Raw genomic sequence first — 26070 nt, forward strand, 5'->3', positions numbered from 1 at the left:
GCAACCGAAAGGAGAACAGATGTTAAGCTGGCGCCATGAGGCAAATCAGAATCCAGGAGGCCTCCCATCACCAGCCCTCTCTCCCCTCCATTCTAGGAAGACCGTCTGATTCCCCATGGGGAGAATGGGAGGTTGAGGCCATTCACTTCTTGGTTCCATCTGACCGCCCTGGATAATGCACGGTCTCAGTGAAGCTGGAGGTCAGAGCAGGCGGGAGTGGGCCATTGGCACTGTCTGTGTGGCCGTCTTCATGTTTCCTTTGCTTTCTTGGTGTGCAGATTCCTTCGGCTGCCGCAATATTTTTCGCAAAACCTCGGACTCCAATTGTGTGGCTTCCTCCTCCATGGAGTTCATCCCTGTGCCGCCCCCCAGGACACCCAGGATTGTCAAGAAACCAGAGCCCCCTCAGCAGGGGCCTGGGAGCGCTGGCATCCCTGCCAAGGAAGACCCCCCGATGCTGGATATGGTGCGCTCCTTTGAGTCTGTGGATCGCGACGACCAGACGGAACTGCTGTCCCCGTCCCATCACTATAGGATTCTGAACTCCCCTGGGGGCCTGGCTCGAGGGAATCCCGGTGAGCGGACGCTCTCTCCCGTCCTGCTGCCTGGAAGCCCGTCACCTCTCCAAACGCCTTTGCACCCCACTCTGGTCTCCTTTGCCCACGAAGATAAGAACAGCCCCCCCAAAGAGGAGGGCATGTGTCCCCCAGCCCCGGGGCCCGGCAACGGCACCACACAGCCCCTGGGGAGCCCGAACTGTGTGAAGAGCCGAGGCAGGTTCCCCATGATGGGCATCGGACAGATGCTGAGGAAGCGGCATCAGAGCCTGCAGCCCTCCGCAGACAGGCCCCTGGAGGCCAGCATGCCCCCACTGCAGCCCCTGGCCCCCGTGAGCCTCTCCTTCGATGTGGCTGACGGGGTCAAAGGCCAGTGTTAACCTGGGCCAGCAGTGGGGTTCTTGGCATTTCTAAGGAAAGCAATGGAGCAGCTCCATACATCTGTCAGGGCATGAAGACTCAAAGGCCTCTCACAGAGCATCCTTCACGGTCTCACCTCCTCCTGAGATGCGATGTCCCCACAGCTGAAACCCACAGACCCAGAGCCTGTAGAGCCCAGTCCCGAGTAGGGCCCCCTGGAGATGCTGGGATCCCCCAGGAGGGTTGCCTGTCTGTGCGACCAGCTCCAATCATGCACGGCCTCCTCCCACCCACTCACGAGCCCTCCACCCACCTCCCTCAACTGCGCTAGGGGTGAGAAGCCAGCCTCGGGCTCTGGGCCACTCAGATGACAGACCCTTCTGAGCTGTTTCTCCACTTCGTGCTCTGTGTGTGCCTCTCAACGGACTGTTCTCTTTTCAGCAGTCAGATGGTGGCGTCACAAACTGGTTCACCCAGGCACGGTTTCCCCTCTTTTCATAGAGGTGGATCCCTGCAGGGGTGACAAGAGTTGGCGACCTGGAGCACCCAGTCCCATGAACCCCTGGGGAGGACAGGCAGGAACCTCCGAAACCAGCACCAGCCCCTCTGAGCAAAAAGGGGCATCTGGGCAAAGACTGATCTGAACAGTGGGGATGCCAATGAAAGGAAAGGGCCGATGGGGACACTCATTTGCCAAGCGGGGTCTTGACAGATTTCTTTTCTCTTTTGGTTGAAACTGGCTAATGGTTGAATTATCTTCTCTGAAGATGATTTTTCTTTATGTGATGTCATTAGACCGAAACAACATAATTTTTAAAAACCTGGATGGAGAGATGAGAATTGATTTCACCAAACTCCTGTTCTCACAGGAGGGTAAGCGTGGAGGGCATCAAAGCTCACCCAGGTGATGTTTTGAGTGGCTGGTGGCCTACGCTGGCCTGCAGGAGGGGCGAGATCATAGCCGGCCATGTGTTCCTCCCATCGGATCAACAGAGCCCTGATCCTGCTGGAAAGTGTAACACATAGTTACGGGTGGTTATTTGGAAAGAGAGAAGAGAATTAAGGTTGGATATGGATGTACTCAGAAGGCACCATTAGCTCTGTGCAATGCGGTTTTCAAGCTGCCAAGGAAACAGGCGTGATTTAGAATTCAGCCAGTTTGCCGTGGGCTGTGAAAGGCTCGTCTGGAGGGCATCACATTCAAAATACAGTACCGTATCTTCTTTGAGGACAGCAGCATTCCTCACGCAGGCTTTGAGTCCATGTTCTGTTTTCACACCTTTTGCCAAGGATGGAACCAAAGATGCATCTCTGGGTCTGTGTCTGTGCCGTCCCTCTGTATGTGTTTTGTGGACCCCAGCGTTGTCTGACCGTGTGTAGCTTGGAGCCCACTGGGGGCTGTCTCCACTGGGGCCTGGGCCCTGGCACTTGGTGGGGACCACTTGGTGGTGAGCAGAACTGGCAAAAGAAGAAGAATCAGCACAGGTTGGATAGAGGTCAGTTCGGAGACAGGTTACACTGCAGCCTGGAGCCTTCAACTGTTGGCTGGTGCAGATGCGGCCAGAAACCACTAATGTGGCCACCCCAGGGCTAGTCCTCCCAGCCCACTGATCCTGAAAAAAGGCCACGGCCTTTGAGCATTTGCAAAGCCTGCCTTCCCTTCCACCGGCAGCCAGCCTGTGCCAGAGAGTAGTGGGGATGGTCCTTCATTTCTTCTCATTCAGCACTGGTGACCTTCTCTGCCCCAAACGTCTCTGACTGAGCAAGGAGAGAGCGGATACCTGGCTGTCCCCAGAAGCCACTGCCGTGCCCAGTCTTGGCTGACCTTGACAAGACCTGGGGCTGCTGCTTCCCCCTTGATGGGATCACCCCAGCCCTAGGGCTAGGGAACAAGTCAGCCTCCCCGCTGTTGGTGGCACTCCTTTGGATGGCTCCAGACAGGGTTGCGGAACTTTCCGTTGAAAATAGAGCTTTTTAAGTCGAGAGAAGAAAAGCATCTGAAAAAGTCCCTCTCTCCATTTGACATGAAGTGTTTGGTGTTTGATCGCCGAAGAAGCCTTTTTGAAGATGGTTTCCAGCTGCAAGTGCCGGCTCTGCAGGCTTGCAGGCTACGTGCCTGTGAACTTGGTCTAGCTCTTTATGTCTCTCTCTCTTGTGTTTTACTTGCCTCGAGAACGTGAGCATTTCTGTGTCGCTGTTAGCTTGCTGGGACGTGTTCCCCGATCCTCGTATGCTTCCAGAACAGCTGCAGGCTCTCCTACAACTGACCAAGTGCATCGCCACTGGCAACTTGAACTGTGAACTCAGGTTTATTCCAAACCCAGTGAGAGGTGAGGGGGCAGTGAGGAATGGGGGAAACTGTATTTTGTGTGTGTGAGCACCTGACAAATCTATGGAATCGAGTGAGAGAAGAAATGTTAATTCTTTATTATTTTATTATATTTATATGGAGACCTTGATTATCCCTTTGGTAAGTAAGAAGCGTGTTGTCTCTTTGACCCATGACTGTCTCTCAGTAGTAGTCCGCACCTGTGAGCTGAGTCAGCCTATAGTTAACTGCCGGAAGTGACAATTATCTTCCTGTGACATCCGGGAGGAAAAGTCGGCTTTCATTGTACCATCTGGTCATAAGTAAGGACTGTATTTATGTCACCATTATTAAATATATGTACTTTTATAACGACTGTGAAATACACTTTTCCCTCACTATGACTGCTTCATTTATTGGCTGATACATCTTAAAACTAAGAGCACGTTGCAAAATAGTGGTATCGTCTTCTACGTAAAGTTCTTGGCCCAGGAACTGACAGGATACAAGAGGGGATCGAGGTGTGGGTATCTGAGGGCATTTTTGGCTTCGTTTCACTTGCCACAGGGTGTCTGCCAACAGCTATCTTCCTGACGTCCGGCAAATGGCAGTTCAAGATGAATTAGCATTTTTCTTTTTGCGGGGGGAGGGGAGGTCAGGATCTTCCTTGTAGACTCTGAAAATGGCACATGAAGAGTGCCATCTGTGAACAGTACCTCTAGCTTTTGTCCTTGTTTGAGGGTTGGGGGAAGAGGAGTGATGAGTAGAATGGAAGGGGGGTCCAGATGGGGTGTTTGGATTGGCCCAGTTCTGACTTCATTCATAACTGTTCACAAAACATTTTTCATATCTACAGACTTGCTTAAGCCCTGTGTCCCCCTTACAGTGTGGCTCCCCCGTACGGTGTAGCATGGTAGAAAGTGAGAGGCCCACAGTTTCCACTATGCAAAGCTTGCTCTGAAGTTTGATGGGGTGGGGATGGGGGAGGCAAGAAGGTGTGTCTAGTTTTGATGATGATGTTTTCTTTTAGGAATCAGAACAATTTAGAACAGAAGGGACCTGAGATCATGGGGCTCAACCCAAGCTTTTTTGAAGAAGAGAAAACTGGGGCCCCAAATGGTTTAAGGACTCTCCAGGGTCCCTGAGTGGGTCTGGGGGGCAGGGCACCTTCCTCAAAGAACACAGAGAAATCAGAGAGCATGGCCACCGTGGGCAGAGGGGAAAGTCAACAGCAGATTGAGCTGTCCTTACAGCACGTATCTTTGGTGTTTCCACGTGGGCCAGGTCTTTGCTGTTTTAAGTCGTTCTCATAATTGTGCAGCTTCTTGAGATCCTGAGCATCACACGCTTTCCGTCTACCATCAACTCTTTTTTTTTAACTCTTTATTTTATATTGGAGTACAGTTGATTAATGATGTGTTTCAGGTGTACAGCAAAGTGGTTCAGTTATACATATACATGTATCTATTGTTTTTCAAATTCTTTTCCCATTTAGTGTTACATAATATTGAGCAGAGTTCCCTGTACTATACAGGAGGTCCTTGTTGGTTGTCTATTTTATTTTATTTTATTTATTTATTTTTTATTTTTTAAGATGTTAGGGGTAGGAGTTTATTAATTTATTTATTTATTTTTGCTGTGTTGGGTCTTTGTTTCTGTGCGAGGGCTTTCTCTAGTTGTGGCAAGCAGGGGCCACTCTTCAGGTTGTCTATTTTAAATACAGCCGTGTGTACATGTCAGTCCCAAACTCCATGACTATCCCTCTCTCCTCCCTTTCCCCCCAGTAACCATAAGTCCATTCTCTAAATCTATGAGTCTGTTTCTGTTTTGTAAATAAGTTCATTTGTGTCATTTTATTTTAGATTCACATATAAGTGATATCATACCGTATTTCTCTTTCTCTTACTTCACTCAGTATGACAACTCTTGAAGCTGGACAAAGACTCTTTCATTCTCAACAGATCTCCCAAGTAAGCAGCCACCCTGGATAGCCTTGTTATCTAGGTTAGCTATTAAAAGGCTACTGGGTTTTACTAGATTAAGTCAATAAAATACTTTCTATATAGCCATGTCATAATGTGAGACCAATTCAGAAAGAATGTGAGACTGATATTTTTAGGGGGTCTGGAAGCATCTCGATTATTGTATTTGTTTTCTTTGTGAGACCCTCTAAGTGTTACAGGCACAGTTAGAATAATTCAGAGCAGTACTGGGAGCTGGTTCAATTTAATGTCATCACTTTTCAGTGAAAGGAGCATATTTCCTGAGTAGTAAATGAGTGTACTATTTGTAGCAGGTTTTTTTTTGTTTGTTTGTTTGTTTTTTTTGTCAAGGGTGCTTTTCAGACACCTAGTTCCAAAGACAAATGGAGTCTGTATTTGCACTTCGTTTCTGTGGACCTGTTTTCAGGACACACAGTTACCTCTGAGAGCTGATGTCTGTGGCACCAAGGGCCTGGGGGTGGGAATGTGTGGGGAGCATCTCAGCCTTTGCAATTTCCTTCTACATGTATATCCACGTTTGAGCTGGTGTGCGGATAAGGAGGTCTTTGGGGGCGTGAGCTCTGGGAGCGTAGGGTAGACTGATGTGCGGCAAACTCAGGGACTAACCAGTGACACATCACAGAGGGGACAATGCCAGGATGCTGCATTATTTAATAAATGGCTCCAATTTAAGGGCCTGAGTTAGTTACACAACATATTCCTTGTTCAGAAGATGGCCCATAGCTGTTCTTTTTTAAATTTTTTTACTTTATTTATTTATTTTTGGCTGCATTGGGTCTTTGTTGCTGTGTGTGGGCTTTCTCTAGTTGTGGCAAGCGGGGGCTACTCTTCGTTGTGGTGCAAGGGCTTCTCATTGCGGTGGCTTCTCCTGCTGCGGAGCATGGGATCTAGGTGCGTGGGCTTCAGTAGTTGTGGCTTGCAGGCTCAGTAGTTGTGGCTCACGGGCTTAGTTGCTCCATGGCATGTGGGATCTTCCCGGACCAGGGGTTGAACCCATGTCCCCTGCATTGGCAGACGGATTATTAACCACTGCGCCACCAGGGAAGTCCCCCCATAGCTTTTTTTTTTTTTTTTTTTTTTTTGTGGTACGCGGGCCTCTCACTGTTGTGGCCTCTCCCATTGCGGAGCACAGGCTCCGGACGCGCAGGCTCAGCAGCCATGGCTCACGGGCCCAGCCGCTCTGCGGCATGTGGGATCTTCCCGGACCAGGGCACGAACCCGTGTCCCCTGCATTGGCAGGCGGATTCTTAACCACTGCGCCACCAGGGAAGTGCCCCCATAGCTTTTTTTTTTTTTGCGGTACGCGGGCCTCTCACTGTTGTGGCCTCTCCCGTTGTGGAGCACAGGCTCCGGACCCGCAGGCTCAGCGGCCATGGCTCACGGGCCCAGCCGCTCCACGGCATGTGGGATCTTCCCGGACCGGGGCACGAACCCGTGTCCCCTGCATCGGCAGGCGGACCCTTAACCACTGCACCACCAGGGAAGCCCCCCACCATAGCTATTTTGAAAGGAAAGTCTTTGGCTGATATTATATATAAACCCTCAGGAATAACAAAATTTATTTTTTCTAGGCCTTGTTACCACAGCCAGCTAACAAAGGGCAGAGTGCAAGCCTGTGTCAGGAGTAAGGCTTCTTGTCCAAGGTTAGGTAGTGAATTCACGGCAGGTCTGAAATGAGCGTGCCTTCTGCGATCCTTCACCAGTGTTTAGCTCTTCTCTGACAACCAGTGTGTGAGATAGATCAGGCTTTGCTATGATAAATTAAACCCCAAATCTCTGTGATTTGTGCAATAAAGCTTTATTTCTTACTTACACAAACATTTATGCACTTTGGCTGACTCCAGAGTAGCTGTCCTCTATGTGGTGACTCAGGGATCCAGGCTGCTTCCAGCTTCCAGTTCTGTCCACTCAAAATGAAGCTTCTCGGGCTTCTCTGGTGGCGCAGTGGTTGAGAGTCCACCTGCTGATGCAGGGGACACGGGTTCGTGCCCGGGTCTGGGAAGATCCCACATGCCACGGAGCTGCTGGGCCCGTGAGCCATGGCCGCTGAGCCTGCGCATCCGGAGCCTGTGCTCCGCAACGGGAGAGGCCACAACAGTGAGAGGCCCACATACTGCAAAAAAAAAAAAAAAAAAAAAAAAAAAAGAAGCTTCTCTAGCTGCTACAGCCAAGAAGGGCGAGCTGGAGGGCTTCCACTGGCCCTTGAGAGCTTCATGAGAGCTGGCACTAGTCCTATGGCCCTGCCTGTGAGCAAGAGGCTGAGAAATGTGTGGGACCATATGGATATTTTGGGTGCAGTGAATGTTTCTGCCACAGGGGAAGTACAGATGCCTCTCACTTAAAGGTTCCCTAAAATTGGATTGGCCTTTCCCATTGTTACACAATTATGGCACCTCTTCATGTGTAAGGACTACTTGTTCTAAATAAAGGGATAAGCCTTGTTAATTATAGATACTTCCTTTAACTTAAGAAGAGTGTTATAAGCTGAATTGTATGCCCTCAAAAATTCATATATTGAAGGCCTAACCCCCAGTACCTCAGAATGTGGCTGTGTGTGGATATAGGGCCTTTAAAGAGGTGAGTTTAAAAAAGGCCACCATTAGGGTGGGCCCTAATTCAATCTGACTGGTGTCCTTATAAGAAGAGGAAATTTGGATACACAGAGGGGACACCAGACAGAGGAAAGACCATGTGAAAACACAATAAGAAGGCAGCATCTGTCAGCCAAGGAGAGAGGCCTCAGGAGAAACCCAACATGCTGACACCTGGATCTTGGACTTCTGGCCTCCAGAACTGTGAGGAAATAAATGTCTGTTGTTTAAGCCGCATGGTCTGTGGTATTTTGTTATGGCAGCCCCAGCAGACTAACACGGTGGGGAGGCCAAATAGAAATATTTATATATTCTACAAATCCTACAGATTTTGTCCCATATGTTGAATCTCATTTACCCTTTTCTTGCAACTAAATTACTCCCGGAAAGTTGTCCTTTTTTTGGAGTGAAATTCCACCTTTTCCAAGTGTCCCCGATATGCTAGACCCATGTGCCAGTTGTTTTCAAGTATATTTCTTCCTTCAATCCAGAGACCCACAGACTTTTCTGTAAAGGGCCAGATAGAAAATACTTTATGCTTAGCGGATTATCATGCAGTCTGTGGTATATTCTTCTTTGTGTTTTGTTTTCGTTTTTCTACAACCCTTTAAAAATGTCTGGTGGGCAGACAAAAACAGGCCACAGAGACTTTGGCCCTCAGGCCTCCCGCTTTAATCCTCACAAGAACCCTGTGGAGTGGTCAGATTGTCTCTATTTCACAGGTAAGTTGAGGTAGCTTTGCCCAGTTCACGCAACCAGCACTAATGCAGTCACAGACCACAGATGTTCAAAATGTCCCACCACCTGAAAAGAAGAGAAAGAGAACTCCTTCCTGTATTGTACCAAAAGGTAGATTTCTAGCGCTGGTTCCATCCACAGGCGCGGCGATATTTCAGGGGAACGTCCTGGTCAGCAGTCTGCCACTGCCATTATTAGTCCCCATTCTCGGATTCATCCTGCTTCATCCACGCAGAACAGAGCATGGCCCTGGTGCTCAAATCACATTCCATTCAAGCCGTTTCCCATTCTCTTTGTGAATGGCCTCTCCAAAATGGACTCTTGCTTGCTCATAAAAAGAGAGAGCTTAGTCAACATTTGAGCGAATAAGTCTAAATCTAGAGCAGGTGTGTAGCTGCGTGATGTCTTGTAGATGAATCATGACCATTACTCAAACCTGAATGACATGCTGTCACCACTGGCTGGACCAGCATCCCCTCCACTGAAAGATGAATCGTGCCCTCTGAGTCAGAGAGCCCCAGAGAGCCCATTCAGAGCCCTTCCCACCATGGCCACTTCAATTACGTGAGCCATTCTCACTTTCAGAGCCTTTGGGTCCAAGTCACAGAATCACAAGGACCTTGGGGTCACCTAGCTCCTGGGCTTAGTCCCCCCCAGGCGTTTGGGGCCTTCCACAAAGAGCAACAGGAAACATGGGTTCTCAAGATAAGCACGAAGCAGCTTCTTGGAGCAGAGCTTTTATAACTCACTGCTACTTAAAACAATTTTATTTTTTAACTTAAAACTAACATATGTCATGTATTCAGATGCAAAATTAGTGTGAATATTGTGAATCCACCCCTGATTGTCCTCTCTGCTTTGGCTATTTCAGGGGATAATTTTAAGAGGCAGAGTCAGGGTCAACCTCCCTCATTTACAGATGATGTATTTGAGGCCAGAATGGAGAAATAAGGCATGAGGAACTCAAATTGGTCATTGGCAACATCTGCCTCCATGGTCAGTTCTCTTCCCACCACCCTGTCTGAAGAGCTCAGAATTAAAGGAGGGGCTGGGGATGCTTAGGAGTGTCACGATGTCTGGGGTCTACTCGTTCCCTCTTGCACATTTTGGGCCACAGAGAGGGTGGATAATAGAAAGAAGGAAATTGATTTGTGAGGAGTATTTGAAGGAAGAGGATATGTGTAACTGCTCTCTCCACCTTCCCAAGCATGGTTTGTCTTGCCCTTCTCTGGGTACTCCTGGTCCTCCACAAGTACATCCAACACAGGCATGGATGGGTGGGTGGATGTGTGAGTGGCTGATGGATGGATGGGTGGGTGGTGGATGGATGCGTGGGTAGTGGATGGATGCGTGGGTGGTGGATGGATGCGTGGGTGGTTGAACTGATGCATGAATAGTATTAAGAGTAAATGTGGGGCTTCCCTGGTGGCGCAGTGGTTGAGAGTCCGCCTGCCGATACAGGGGACATGGGTTCGTGCCCCGGTCCGGGAAGATCCCACATGCCGCGGAGCGGCTGGGCCCGTGAGCCATGGCCGCTGAGCCTGCGCGTCCGGAGCCTGTGCTCCACAACAGGAGAGGCCACAACAGTGAGAGGCCCGCATACCGCAAAAAATAATAATAATAATTATAAAGAGTAAATGTGGAGAGGAGTTAGATGACTTCGATTAGTGGATGGCGGAAGGGCACTTAAGGGAAAGGAAAATACTGTTCTAACCCAGAGTATAAGCCTGCAGATATATCATAAACATTCAAGCAGAGGGCCTGGGAAGTAAATAGGGCTCTCAGTTTGGGTACCAACATCCTACACAGAAGACGGCCAGAGTACTGCCTCCTCCTAAAATTGGTCCATTCGCCATCCTGGAAACAAGTAATCATGGGCCTTGGTTGTGTGGTGAAGCCATTGTCCCCATTTCTTAAAGGCATGTATGTCCACTTGACTGTTTTACTTTGGTGACTATAGAGATTTGGCAAGAAGGTGAGGCAATTAGGAGAGAAGCTGGGACAGTTACCTGGCCTTCTCCTCCCCCCACATGGTTGCTCAGTTTACTGAGGCCCAAACTCTTCTCTGTATCCTAATACTGACTCTGAAATGCTCCTTATTTACTTTCATATCTTGTCACCCCAATCTTTCAGCTCTGTAGCACACAAATCATCTAAAAGCTACAAACAGATAAAGCATTTTTACAAGGGAGATAGAATGTTTCACCCCAGCTGACGTGGTCTATTCCCCTCTGCTATGGGCTGAATTGTGTCCTCCCATAATTCATATATTGAAGCCCTAATTTCCAGTATCTCAGGATATGAATATTTGGAAGTAGGGCTTTTCAAGAGGTAATTAAGTTAAAATGAGGCTGCTGTTAGGGTGCACCCTAATCCAATGTGACTGATGTCCTTATAAGAAGAGGGAATTTGATCACACAGAGAAACACCAGGGATACACAAGCACAGAGGCATGACCGTGTGAGGACACAGGGAGAAGGCGGCCGTCTGCAAGCCATAGAGAGAGAGGCCTCGGGAGAAACCAACCTGCCAGCCCCGTGATCTTGAACTTCCAGCCTCCAGAGCTATGAGAAAATAAATTTCTGTTGCTTAAGCTGCCCAGTCTGTGGTATTTTGTTATGGTAACCCTTGCAAACTAATACACCCACATATTCCGGGTGCGGAAACAATGAAGACTACCCAGTGAGAACAGACAGAGGCTATTTCTCAGAGCTCGCTCTAGCAAGGGAATCAGAACCATCTCAACAGCAGGCAGGGGAGTGGGAAACATTCGTAGTGGGATCAAGGGAAGTCTTCAGGTGTGCCCCGATTGGAGGCGGTTGTCATGGAGAAGCTGGAGGCAGACTAACTAGAAGAAGGGCATCCTACGTGATTGGTTAGGGGAACACAGCTGGCTTCTTCTGGTTGGTTTGGAGTTGGAAGCAGAGACAAAACTAGGGAAATAGGCAATCGCTGACCAATTCCTAGCCTGCTGGGCTGATTGTTGCCGAGGGTGTAGTTTGGCTGTGCAGGCTGGTTACAGCAGAGGTTGAAACTCAGAGTTCCTCTGAGAGCTTTATAGTGTCCCACTCCTGGGCATATACCCAGAGAAAACCATAATTTAAAAAGACACATGCACCCCAATGTTCATTGCAGCACTTTTTACAGTAGCCAGGACATGGAAGAAACCTAAGTGTCCATCAACAGAGGAATGGATAAAGAAGATGTGGCACATATATACAATGGAATATTACTCAGCCATAAAAAGGAATGAAATTAGGTCATTTGTAGGAACGTGGATGGACCTAGAGACTGTCATACAGAGTGAAGTAAGTCAGAAAGAGAAAAACAAATATTGTATATTAACGCATGTATATGGAATCTAAAATAAATGGTATGGGTGATCTTATTTGCAAAGCAGAAATAGAGACACAGACGTAGAGAACAAATGTATGGATACTAAGGGGGAAGGAGGGGTGGAATGAACTGGGAGATGGAGATTGACATATATACACTACAGATACTATGTATAAAACAGATAACTAATGAGAACCTACTGTATAGCACAGGGAATTCTACTCATTGCTCTGCAGTGACCTAAATGGGAAGGAAATCCAAAAAAGAGGGGCTATATGTATACCTAGAGCTGATTCACTTTGCTGTACAGTAGAAACTAACACAACACTGTAAAGCAACTATACTCCAATAAATTAAAAAAAAATAAAGGATTGACTGAATTCAAAAAAAGGAAAAAGAAAATCAGAGTTCCATTTTCCATTTGTACAATATATCCTTTATCTCACTGGTCTTCTCATTCCATTTATCTGGCTGTGTTAGTCTCCGAGGACTGCTGTAAGAAATTACCACAAGCTTGGTGGCTTAAAACAACAGAAATGTATTCCCTCACAGTGCTCGAGAAGACAGTTTGAAATCAAGGTGTCAGCAGGGCTGTGCTCTCTCTGAAGGTTCTAGGGAAGGACCCTTCCTTGCCTCTTCCAGCTCCAGGTGGTTCTTGGCAATCCTTGGCATGCTTGGGCTATAGATTCATGACTCCAATGTCTGTCTCCATCGTCACTTGTCATTATTCCCTGTGTGTCTCTACATGGCCTTCTTACAAAGACACCAGTCATTGGGTTGGGGCCCTCTCTAACACAGTATCAACTCATTTTTAATTATATCTGCAGTAATCCTATTTCTAAATCAGGTCACATTCTAAGGCTCCAGGTGGACGTGAATTTTAGGGGAGACACTATATAACATACTATACTGGTTAAGGACTCTCTTCTGCTGTCACCAGGGCCAGGGGCCTGGCAAGTCTGGACCTGACACAGGGCCTTGGGCACCACGGGGGAGTCAACTCTGTGAAGTCTCGAGATGTTCAGAATTGAGTATGTTAGGAAGTGATGCTTTGGGTGGAAACTTTGGGATGCTCAGAGGTGGGGAGGAGAGGAAACCACATCTGACCATGTGGAGTGATTGGCAGGTCCATTCCAAGGAAGGCAGACACTGGGACCAAGATGATGATCTGGTCACCTCCTGACATAGACTTTCACAAACAGAGAGACAACCCTGGGGGGGAGGGGCGATGCTGAATTGTGGGAATGCTGTGTCCAGGGGTTTATGAAGTCTCGATTCTCCACAAAATCCATGGATCAACATACTGTTTGTCCTAAAACTCTATCTTCACATCAGAATATTCTCTGGAGTTTCAGGTATGTTTATCAAGCCCCAGAGAAGGACCACATTCAACTCAGTGTATCCAAAACAAATTATCTCATTCTTCAGACCAAATTCTCCTGGTCTCCTTTTGTAGTGAAGGGCACCACAGATGCCTCCTTGCCCGAGCCCCATCCTGAGCATCATCCTGGACCACATTCTCCCCTCACCTCCCACTTCTAGTCCATTCACAAATCCTGTTAGTTCCACCCTCCAAAGACGAAGGGCTACCAAGGGCTAGTATGAACTCCACATGGAGGTATGAAATCCACTCTCCTCTCATGCCACTTAGCATGGGGCAGTGGAAGATACATCAAATCCAGAATCATCTGCAAAATAAGAATTTGGGGTAATAAGGTAAATGAGGATTAAATAGTTAATATATGCAAGACACTTAGAAGAGTCTGATACGAAGCAAGTGCTATAGGTGTGTAAGCTATCTTGTGGCAGTTTGCTGTGCTGTTGTACAGAGTACCAGAGTCGAGGTGCCTGCATCCTCAGCCTCGATCTGCATTAAGGAGCTATGGACAAGTTGCCCCACTCTCTAGGGAGAGATTCCTCACTGAAATAAAACAAAAACAGTTGAATTCAGCCCCTTGAGAAACTGAACTCGTGTTCTAGCATTGCTGCCAGTTTTCAGAATGCTTTTGAGGAATTCTGTTTTAGTATTTCTCTTGGAATTCGAACTATTCTTTTTTCTAATTGACTTTTTATTTTGGAAAAATGTTAGATTTACAGAAAAATTACAAAGATAGTACAGAGAGTTCCCCTTACCTGGATATTCCTTACCCAGTTTCCCCCATTGTTAACATCTTACTTTATTAGAGTATATTTGCCACAACTAAGAAACTGACATTGGTGCATTACTATTAACTAATCTCCAGACTTTATTTGGGTCTCATCAGTTTTCCCATTAATAGGATATTTTCTGTCCCAGGATCCAATCCCGGACACCACATTGCATTTAACTGTCATGACTCCCCAGTCTCCTCTGGCCTGTGGCAGTTTCTCAATCTTTTGTTGTTTTTCATGACCTTGTGGGTCTCAAGGAATACTGGCCAGGTGTCCTGTAGAATGTCTCCTAATCTGGGTTTTTCTATTGGTTTCCTCATGATTAGGCTAGAGCATGGGTCTTTGTAAGGAATTCCATGGAGGAGAAGTACCCTTGTATCAGGGCGTACCTGGGAGCCACATGGCAACATGATGATATGAACCTCAATCACTTGGTAAAGGTAGAGTTGTCAGGTTTCTCCATTGTCAAGTTCCTGTTTTTCCCTTTCTCTAGTTTTTGGAAGCCAGTGACTAAGTGAGAAGAGGGGAAACCAAGCTCTACCTCCGGGAAGAGGGAGTATTACATACATTAATTGAATTTCTTCTTTAAGAAAGATATGTCTCTTTTTGCCCATTTGTTTGTTTATTCAGTCACTTATTAATATCAGTATGGACTCGTGGTTTATAAGTTTATACTTTAAGTTATAATCCAATATACATTATTTATCTTGTTGCCCAAATTGTTCCAGTTTTGGGCATTGAGAACCCTTTCAGGTTGGTTTCTACATCCCTTTGACATGTTTCCTCCCTTCTGTTTTTTTAACACTCCCTTACTTTCTGGCATTCTAAGATGCTTCAGGCTCATCTTGTATTAATACTTTCCCTGCCTCTGTCCTAGAAGCAGCCATTTTCCCAAGGAGCCCTGATTCATTATATTCTTTTGAGTGCCACCAACTGTGCCAAGTCCAATTCCTTTGTGAGTGGATTTAAAAAATATTTTAATAACCAAACATCATTTGGAATCTTATCTGGTGACATAGATTGGTAATCAAGTGAGTTAAATAATATCATTCATCAAAAACTCTGTGACAGGGGCTTCCCTGGTGGCGCAGTGGTTGACAGTCTGCCTGCCGAGGCAGGGGATCCCACATGCCGCGCAGCGGCTAGGCCCGTAAGCCATGGCCGCTGAGCCTGCGCGTCCAGAGCCTGTGCTCCGCAACCGGAAAGGCCACAACAGTGAGAGGCCCGAGTACCGCAAAAAAAAGAAAAAAACAAAACCTATCTGACAGAAAGTAAGTGGTGAACCAAAGCAATGGCATGGTTGAGAAGCAAATCATAGCCAGTCTGTTTTTTAAAAGTATTTAACATTTTTCAATGACTTCTGTGTTTATGCATTTAAAAAATCTGATCAACTCTGGGCTTTTGTGGGATGAATTAAGCATGAACAATGTCACTGATGCAAAAGAAACAAATGAACACTTCCTTCCCTTTTGCTTTTGAAAGGGGTGTTTTTCTTAAGTCTTAGGGATGTTGAAGTTTTCCACCATAAATGTTGAAACTTAGCTTCTGGATCATAATAGAAACACCACGTTCCATGATTAGTTACTATTTTTCTCAAAACCGTGTGCTTGTTCATTTCTTCAAACCCCCCTTGAAAAATCAGAGCAAATGCCAAGGCTTTTTAGCTTTAAGTTCATGAATTAAAATTCTTGGCAAGTTTTCACAGAAATCTCTCTAGTGTTCAAGTCCTCTTCCATCTGACTGTAACACTTCAGCCATCATGCTCACAATCAATTGTCCAGCGTGCCAATCTTTCAGCATTTCCACTGCTCTTTTGAGTGAGAAGGCAACTCCCCGTTCTCCATCGCTGAACCAGCTCCCTCCTTTCTTAAGCCTTCCGTGACAATCAAGAACTCTCTCCTTTGCCATATGTTCTTGGCTTTTTCTCCCAATGCTTTCTTTTGAAAAAAAAATCAGATGTCTAGCTTACCCATTGTTTTATTTTATATAAAATTGGAGACTCTTTGCTCTTAAAACTGCCATCATTTTTACTCAGGCATGAAGCAACATGCACATCCTCTTCAACCCCCTGGCGCAGACCTGTCTGCTTGGTGTGGGAAATCCTGCAGCCGTCAGGCAAAGGCGGGTTATAGCAAGTCCCTTTTAAGATCAGTCTTTGACTTTCACAAGTCTCACGGGTCACCCCTTTGGATACACAGAAATCCACTGCAGTGGATGGACTGATATTCGTGGTGAAAAGAGTGAAAAATGTTTGTCTTGTCTACGATGATGAATTTTACCTGTCAACTTCTCTGGCCATGGAGTGCCCAGATTCAACATTATTTTGGGTGTGTCTGTGAGGCAGTTTCCAGAAGAGAGTCGCATTTGAATGGGTGGACTCAGTAAAGCGGATGGTCCTCCACAAGGTGGGTGGGCATCATCCAATCCATCGAGGGCCTGAATAGAACAAAAGGCGGAGGAAAGAGAGATTCTCCCCTTTTATTCCTGCCTCACTGCTGGAGCTGGGACATCTCATCTCATCTCTGGCCTTTGAACTGGGGTTTATACTAGATGCTCCCCTGGTTCTCATGTCTTTGGACTTGGACTAAATTACATCACCAGCTTTCCTGGGTCTCCAGCTTGCAGAGGGCAGACTGTGGGATTTCTCAGTCCCCAATTCCTCATGATAAATCTCTCTCTCTCTCTCTCTCTTCCCATATGTGTGTGTGTGTGTGTGTCTCCCCATATGTGTGTGTGTGCATGTGTGTGTACACCTCTATAGGTGTATATGTTCTATTGGTTCTCTTTCTCTGGAGAACCCGACTAATACACTCTCCTTAGAAGGATCACATGTCATCTGGCTAGGAACCACCGCCAGAAGTTCCCCACCAAGCTGTCTTCTGTAGAGCCTCATATACCACAGCGAGCCCCTCCAGTACCTTGACCCAAGCCCAAGCCCCTCTACCTTGACCCAACACAATTCCAACTTGGATCTGTTTCCTCTCTTCCCCTTCTCATCCCAACATATCCAAACTTTTTGAAGATGTTCTCACATTTGCTGCTTCCGTTTCTTCACGCTGTTCCATCCACCAGGCACCACTGCCTTCTGGTATCTCCCACTGTGTCATTGAAATTGTTCTCCAGCATCATTACGAACTTCCTCATTGCCAAATATAATGACTATTTTTCATTTATTTCACTGGACTGTCTCTGTTATGGACTGAATTGTGTCCCCCTGCCAAATTCATGCATTGATGCCCTAACCCCAATGTGACTATATTTGGAGATAGGATCTTTAAGGTGGTAATTAAGGGTAAACGGGGTCATAAGGGTGGACCCTAGTAGGATAGAACTGGGGGAACTTATAAGAAGAGGAAGACACATCAGGGATGTACAAACACAGAGGAGAGAGCATGTAAGGACACAGTGAGAAGACTGCCATCTATACAAGCCATGGAGAGAGGCCTCAGGAGAAACCAACCTTGCTGACACCTTGATCTTGGACTTCCCGCAGTATTTTGTTATGGCAGCCCTAGCTGACTCATACACTTTTTTTTCCTAGAAACTCTCCACTCTCCCAGTTCCGTGATTCTCCTCTCATCTCTTTGACTCTTCCTTCTTTGTCTTCTTCTGGATTTCCTCTCCCCTCACTGCTTTCTAAATGCTGATGTCCCCACCTCCCATCCCCAGCCACCTCACTCACTGTCATTATTTCAGCTCCTCCCTCCAAGCCAAAGTTGTTAACATCTATATCTCCCTGAACTTCAGACATGAGCGTTCAGTCTCTGGTTGGAAATCTCAGCAATCTCATAGGCACCTCAAAGTCAACATGTGCAAAGCCAGACTTACCAGTGTCCCCTCTGAATCTGCTCTCTTTCCTCCATTCTGTTTTCTTCTGCCCTGAGGCCCCCAGGCCAGAATCCTAGCTCTCATGCTTGATTCCTCTCCTTCAGCTCCCACGTTCAACCAACCTCAGGATCTTGCTTCTTCCACACCTTCATTGAAGCCACTCCCCTTCAAAAGCCTTTACACCAGTCTTTATCATCTTGGGTCAAGCCTATTGCAACAACCATCTAACTGGTCTCCTGAAATCCACCCTTCATCCACTTGCACTGATCTTCCTAATATTAAACTCTGACCATGTCACTTCCCTACTTACAGACCTTCATTGGCTCCCTAATAGCCACAGGCTACAACCCCCACTGCTTAGCAAGAACACAGCGCTCTGTGCAACCTGGTCCCTGCTTATCTTCCAAGATCAACTGTCACCATTCCTTGTCTGTAACTGTGCTTTAACCATGCTCAGCTGCTCGTATTTCCACACACATATCTGCTGTCTTCTCTGCTGGGCCCCTCTCTCCCACTTTTCCTGCCCATTTTGTAAGACTATGTCCAATGTTCTCTTATCAAGGAGACATCATTGTCCCCACTCTTACCATCCTGGAGTGGGTCATCATATGCCTGTATTAGTTTCCTATTGCTGCTATAACAAATCACCACAAACTTAATGGCTTAAATAATACAAATGTATTCTCTTACACCTCTAGAGGTCAGAAGTCTGAAATGAGTCTTACGGGGCTAAAATCAAGGTGTTGTCAGGACTGGTTTCTTCTGGAGGTGCTGTTTTCCTGCCTTTTCAGCTTCTAGCAGCTGCCTGGATTCCTTAGCTTGTGGCCACTTCAAAGTTATATCACTCTTATCTCTGCTTCCTTCATCATACCTCTTTTTTCTGACTCTGGACCCTCCCTTCCATTTTGTAAGGACCTCTGTGATTAGATAGGGCCCACCTAGATAATCCAGGACACCATCCCCCTCCCCCACATGGTAACATCTTTATATCCTTAAGTTAATCACATCTGCAAAGTTCTTTTTGCCATAAAAAGTAATACTTATAGGTTCTGTGGATTAGGATGTGGATATTTGGTGGGGGGCCTTATTCAGTCAACCACAATGCCCCTCTCTGATTCTCCCATAACTATTGATGCATACCCTGATCGCTTCACTTATTACGTTAGTCTGTAGTTATCTATTTCTTCATCCATCTTGCCCCTTTTACCCCCAACTGCTCTTCAACCTTCGGAATCATATCTTTCTCATCTTGTATTCCCAGTAACAGCTGTGCCTGGAGCATAATGGGTGCTTAGCAAACATTTGTTGAATAATGAAATGAATAGAGATCTCATCCTGGTTTTAAGATATGACCTTTGGCTGGACTTGATGTATGCTGAGATTGCCCAAGAATTTAGTAGTTCAGAGACTAAAGAACATGGCAAGTCGTTTGCCCCCCTTGAACCTAGCGCCCTTCCGCGCACCAAGCCAGGAGAAGCAACATGCACCACGTTCAAGGAGCTGGGGGTCAGTAGTGCACAGGCAGAGCAGCCCTGCAGAATTTGGATGGGGAAGGCTCCCTGAGGGTCCTTTCTCCACACACAGGGGAGGTTTGAGGTTTGGAGATATTAGTATTACCAGTTTTTCATGCTGTCAAGCCACACAGAGTTGAAGCTCGTGATCCCATTTGGACCCACCAACCACCCTCCCCATTGTAGTGTGTGGGATGTGAATTCCCTTGATTCTGGGCCAAGCCACAAGCTGTGGGATTGGGGCCACCATCCAATCCTCCCATGGTGGGAACCTGGCGCCCTGATCTGTGGCTGTGGCCATGCACCCACTGACCTGGGAAATGCAAGGCTGTATAATGGCTGTTTAGCAAGGTTACCACAGGGCCACATGTCCTGCCTTTAGCCTTCCAGTGTGGCTGGCATCTTGGGTCTTGAAGGTCATCAGGTCCTGTGGTCCTTGCTCTGGGCTGTGGCAAGGTAGAATTGGGGGAGGTCTTCCAGTTGGGTATTAGTGTTATGAGTCAGTTTTTTGGTGAGCAATTTACCAGACTGGAAAATAACAAGGTAAAAGGGCTGGAGGGACACAGAAGACAAATTTGTGTCTTTGAGGTACCCAGAGGAAAACAGCCATTTCAGATTTGGGTCTGGGAAAGAGAGTTTAACAACAGCTGATCCAAAGGCATAGCCTACCCTTCGGTGGCCTGATATGGGCTTGTCAGGCAAGAACCTGGCTTGGAAGATGAAATGAAGGCCAGTGTGTTAGTTTCCAAGGGCTCCTGTGACAAAGTACCACAGGCTGGGAGGCTTAAACAACAGAAAAATATTGTCTTACAATTCTGGAGGCTACAAGTCTGAGATCATGGTGTCAGCAGATTTAGTTTCTTTTGAGGGCTCTGAGGGAGAATCTGCTCCAGGCCTCTCTCCTAGCTTCTGGTGGTCTCGGGCTCTCCTTGACTTGTAGGTGACTGTCTTCTCCCTGCATCTTCACATCATCTTCCCTCTGTTCATGTCTGTCTCTGTATCCAAATTTCCCCTTTTTCTAAGGAAACCAGTCATTTTGGATTACGGCCCATCCTAATAACCTCATCTTAACTTATTTGTCTCTATAGAGACCCTATCTCCAAATAAGGTCACATTCTGAGGTACTGGGGATTAGGACTCCAACTTATCCTTTTCGAGGGGGATACAATTTAACCTATAACAGCCAGTCAGCTAGGAAATGAGAATTTTTGCTCAAAATGATATTTCTTCTTGAGAAGAACTTTCTCTGCAGTTTGTGGGGTGGGTTATTATGGGAGAAGGGGTTAGAAAGGGATGGGGAGTCTGATGAAAGACACCAAAGCCCCCAGGTTGGAGTGAACTTCATAGAAAAGCTTCCTGATCATCAGTGACAAGGCCACTAGTCTGTTTGTGACAATAACATTCTTTCCTGTTCAGAATAGAGCATCCCATCTTTAGCCTGGGCGGAGACTGATGCACTTGTTGTCTTTTCAGCAATTGCTCTTCTGGTTTTCATCTCACCATTCATTATAGGGATGGTTATTATAATTCCTTCGATAAAAATTTATTTGTGTTTATAAATATAGATTTATAAATCTATAAATATTTGTCTATGAATAACTTTTTGTGAGTCTTTGGGGGATCTAAAAATGAGACTTTGTTTTGGCCCTCGAATATCAAGAGACTCGTGTTTCTATATTTGACTAGAAAATAGCAGAGGGTTTTTTAAAAGTGAGGGATTTTTTCCCCCTAATTGTAATAATACTGTTGCATTTTAGCAAATCTAGAAGGTTAGGAAAAAAGGAAAAACCGTTTACCCCAAATCCCATGCCTAAAAACATTTGTAATTCCTTCCCATGCATTTATAAATACAGTTTTACCCTTCATAGGGTTTGCTCATTTTACTATTATTTTTTAACTTTTTATTTAGAAATAATTTTAGGCTCATACAAGTTGCAAAACTAGTATGGAGAGTTCCCATGTACCCTCCCCCAGTGATTATTTTATTTTATTTTATTTTAATTTTTGGCTGCACCACGCAGCTTGCAGGATCTTAGTTCCCCAAACAAGGATTGACCCGGGGCCACGGCAGTGAAGGTGCCGAGTCCTCACCACTGGACCACCAGGGAATTCCCTTATTTTTTAAATTGTGGTAAAATATACAAAACATAAAATTCAAGTGTCCCATTCAGTGTCAATAAGTACATTCACATTGTTGCGCAACCGTTACTACCATCCGTCTCTAGAACTTTTTTCATCTTGCAAAACTAAAACACCTGACCCATTAAACAAGAATGCCCCGTCATCCTTCCCCCAAGCCCCTGACCACCTCCATTCTACTTTCTGTCTCTGAATTTGACTGTGCTAGGTACCTCATATAAGTGGAAGCATACAGTATTTGTCCTTTCAAGGCTGGCTTATTTCACTTAGCATAAAGGTTTCAAGGTGCATCCATGTTGTAGCATGTCTCAGAATTTCCTTCCTTTCTGAGGCTGAAGAATAGTCCATTGTATGACTATACAATGTATACTGTGTATAATACATTTTCTTTATCTATTCATTCGTTGATGGATACTTGAGTTGCTTTCACCTCTTGGCTATTGTGAATGATGCTTCCATTAACATGGGTGTACAAATATCTCTTCAAGATCCGGCTGTCACTTTTTTGGGGTCTATACCCAGAAGTGGAATTGCTGGATCACGTGGTAATTCTATGTTTAGTTCTTTGAGGAACTGCCATAGTGTTTGCCACAGTGGCTGCACCATTTTACATTCCCACCAGTGAGGCACAAGTGTTCTAATTTCTCCACATCCTTGACAACACTTGCTATATTCTTTCTTTTTGATAATAACCATCCTAATGGCTGTGCCTAGTGACAATATCTTCTATAACCATGGTGCACTTGTCAACATATATAATTTTTTAAACCTTATTTTTCTTTTTAATTGCATATGCAATCTTTGTGGCCACCAGCTTTATTTACTTAACAAAATACAGATACATAACAAAAGCACTTGGCCCTGTCACTAAAACCTCTCCATAAATACCATTTTATTTGGCAGTCTCCTGCTCCACTGCGGCGCTATGGCTTCCCAGCCATGAGTGGACTTGTAAAGAGAAGGGAGGGTAGTGCTTACTCTTCGCAGGCTGCGAGGCCAGCAGGTCACTGGGTCTCCTGTGTCCTGGGTGACTCCCTGAACCTGATGACCTGGAGTGGGGACACCGAGTGGGAGAAAGAGACTTGGTGAGTGATGCTCCTTTTCAGCGTATTGGTGCACTAAGCCACCAGACTTAGAAATATCGCGATAGCAGGTCCATAGGGAACCCTGATTTCCAACACGTGTTCTTGAGGCTCAGAAGGGAAAACAAAAGTTTGGGGGTTGCTTCGGTCTGATGAGCGTCAAGCTAGCAATGGCTGATTGCAGAGGCAGAGCTGCTCCAGTAGCAACTGTTTGGCCTGGACATCAAATCCAGGGCCCTTGGACCTCAGGACCTTAGCAGCTGCCCTGGCTGTCCCCACTGGATAAAACACCCCTCAACCGTCCAGGGCCCTTACAACTGTTCCCCTGAGTCCATAATTACAGAGCCCTCCTGGCTTAGTTTCCTGTAGCTGCCATAACAAAGTACCACAAACAGAGTGCCTTAGAACAGCAAAAATTTATTCTCCTACAGCTCTGGAGGCCAGAAGTCTGACAAGGCGTCTCAAACAAAAGCTCGCTGGTCTTGGGCAAATTACTTAATCTCCCTGTACCTCAATGTGCTCATCTGTAAAATGGGAGGATATTAGCACCAGGGGACACTCTTGGTGTCCAGGTGTCCAGGAATCCCTTTTACCCATTCTGTGCGTGCATCCCCCAGCTTCCATGTGCTTTGCTCCTATATGCTTGCACCTGTGTCCTTCAGATGCCTGCCACTGGATCTGCTTCACCTGCAAGGGCATGGAGTGGAAGTGCCAGGGAGTTGACATCCCTGGGGATGGCTAGTAGCCCAGCCCTGGCTTGTGCTCCTTGGAGATGAGGCAAAGAGCAATGACTGCCCCCGTGGTGGGAGCAGGGCTTGCAGTATATACACTTGCGGCTTTCCAGGAAGGGTAATGAGGGCATGGGGACCTCTAGGTAGGGTAAGGGCCTTGTCTTGGTTTTCTCTGGACTTGCCCAGTTTTCATACAAAGTCTATTGTATTAGTCTACTCAGGCTGCCATAACAAAGCACCACAGAGTGGGTGGGTTGAACAACAGACATGTATTTTCTCACAGTTCTGGAGGCTGGAAAGTCCAAGATCCAGGTGCTGTCAGGGTTGGTTTCTGGTGACACCTCTCTTGCTGGTTTGTAGATGGCTGATTTCTAGCTGTGTCCTCACATGGCCTTTTCTCTGTTCAAGTGCAGAGAGAGAATCACTGGAGTCTCTTCTTCTTATAATGGCACCAGGCCTATAGGATTGGGGCCCCACCCTTATGACCTCATTTAACCTTAATTACCTCCTATAGGGCCTATCTCCAAATACAGCCACATGGGAGTTAGGGCTTCAACATAAGAAATTGGGGGTGGGGGTGGGGAACACAAGTCAGCCTATAGCATCCTCCACAAAGGCTGGTCACCACTACATTAGCAAGACACACAAGCCTAAAAGACAGTCTACTGCCTCTGGCCTCCACTTGATGCTTCTGTGCTTACATGGATGATGTGGGACGCTTGCCTTGGCTGCCACAGATGCACCTGGCACTGCTGCCGGGGGCATGGGGTTTTCCAGGGCCCCCTATGTATTTCCCCCAGCCTGACCTTTCTTTTTGGCAGCTGACTGCAGCCTGAGAGAGTCTGAGCCAGGAGTATGAGTGGCAGGGACAGCCCAGGCATTGCCCCCTTTCAGCATGATGGGTGGGGTGGTTCCCAGAGGAGTTCATGTTGGCAAAGGGCAGGGAAACTGTGGATGAAAGGCAGCCTCTCAGATATCCTAATCCGCTGCCTGGAATAGGCAGGCAGATCTGGCACCCAGCCTGTCACCATCCGTGTGATGCCAAATAGCTCTTGGGTGGACACAGACAGGAATTTCAAGGCAAGGTCTTGTGTCAGTGGTCCTCCCTGACAGCCAGAAAACCCAGCTTGATAGTTTCAAAGGCTTGGGGCAAACCATACCACCGTAGTGAGTTAGACCAGTTTATAAAAGAAGCTCCAAATAGGTTTTGCCAGCATTTCTGTTTCGCGTCATCCTGCTATTTGATTTAACTGTTTTGGTGAACCTTCCTGATGGTCACGATGGTGGTGGCCAGGGAAATGTTATCAAATCTTCTTGCATTCATTCTGGAAAATGGTTCTTAATGATCCCAGTGCAAGCGTTTCCATCTCTTCATCTCATTTGGAATGACTGCAGAACTTTCCAAGCGATCTGCCGGATTCCCTGCAGAAGGTGGCCCGCACTCATCCTGTATCCCTGACATTTTGTAGAGCTGTAACTTTTGGAGGTAGGCTATGGACAGACCAATTCACAGCAGAAAGAAATGCCTTACGGCGTTTCTGCAATGCTGGAAGTTTCAAGTTCACTTCTGAACTTTCCTCTTTCCTGATGGAATAGGAGAAAACCGAGAAGGGAAGGAGATAGGAAATGGCATTTGGTGTACGGAATAAAAATCTGTCCTTCTACAGGAGAAGGAGGGAGGGGACACGCAGACATTCCATCTTGTAAATGTCTGTTCACAGGTGATGCTAGGTGGTTTCAGTTTCATTTCAGAGGGGAACCCAGCCAGAAAGCTCTTTGCTGAACTTCCAAATCTCAATTTTCTCTGGGCAGGGAAGAAAGAAGATCTGCTAATGAAGAAGATACCCAGGTTTCGACAGCTTATTAGTTCTATAGTTCTATTGTTCAGAATCCAGTACACATGTGAACAGGCAGGACTGGGTCAGGGCATAGATGGGAGAGTCTTTTAGGAGGAAGAAAGAGAAGGGTCTGGGTAACACAGAGGTGGGATAATTTCCTCTTGCAAAACTCAGTGCTGGTTATAGGCTCTGATTTCTCCAAATGAAATCTCCACAAGACCAATGACAAAGAAGAAAATGACTGTCATCTCTCAAGACTGCCATGAGTTATGATTTCAATAAACCCTGGAAACCACGCTTTTATTAAATCCCCAAATACCTGCCACTTTTGTCGGTATAATGGTAGTATTTCACTATCATTAAAACAAAAAAACTCTCCAAAATCAGAATCATGTCCATCTTGAGGCAGACCTAGGGAGTTATAAGCTTAAAGGTCTCCTTACTTGGAAAGAGTGGAGGCCATTTCTCTCAGTTGTTCTAAACCCTCCTAAGGAATTGTATTGTTGCTTTTAATTCCTATTGGAGTTAAATTAATTAATTAAATTAATTCCTATTGGAACCTATTGGTCATTTATGGTTTTCCCAGAGCGTTTGGTCCACATCTCTCTCCTTAACTCTCTCGGAGTCATTTCAGAATTACTGGGGATTATTAAGGAGTAGGGGATGATGTTGGGGGAGAGGAAGGAAAGATGAGAAGAGGAAGATTCTCAAACCCAATCCCCTGCCCCAGTAGCAAATCACCTCCCACTCCTCAGGGCTACATTCCCTCCACTTTATTCCCACTTTTTCCTCCAAGGCCAAGTCCAGTCTCTTAGGGAAGATCTCTCTTCTAAGACAATTTATTTTTCCAAGGCCCTTCTTTCTCAGTCATTCCACGTGGAGAGAGAAAAACTTTAG

At 46.3% G+C, this 26070-nt stretch overlaps 1 protein-coding gene across 2 annotated transcripts in view; it reads left to right on the plus strand.

Moving 5' to 3' along the window:
- Positions 1–3614, plus strand: part of HUNK (hormonally up-regulated Neu-associated kinase) — a gene marked incomplete at its 5' end in the record, with an annotated part of 115553 nt that extends 111939 nt beyond the window's left edge. For both annotated transcript variants that reach the window (XM_082624572.1, XM_082624573.1), the window contains one exon: positions 279–3614. In XM_082624572.1, the coding sequence (XP_082480698.1) occupies positions 279–937 (659 nt within the window). In that variant the 3' untranslated portion in view covers positions 938–3614. The remainder of the gene's footprint in view (positions 1–278) is intronic.
- Between the last annotated feature and the right edge of the window lie 22456 nt (positions 3615–26070).

This window comes from Mesoplodon mirus (assembly GCF_964341445.2).
Source record: "Mesoplodon mirus genome assembly, chromosome: 6".
NCBI classification, from domain to species: domain Eukaryota; kingdom Metazoa; phylum Chordata; class Mammalia; order Artiodactyla; family Ziphiidae; genus Mesoplodon; species Mesoplodon mirus.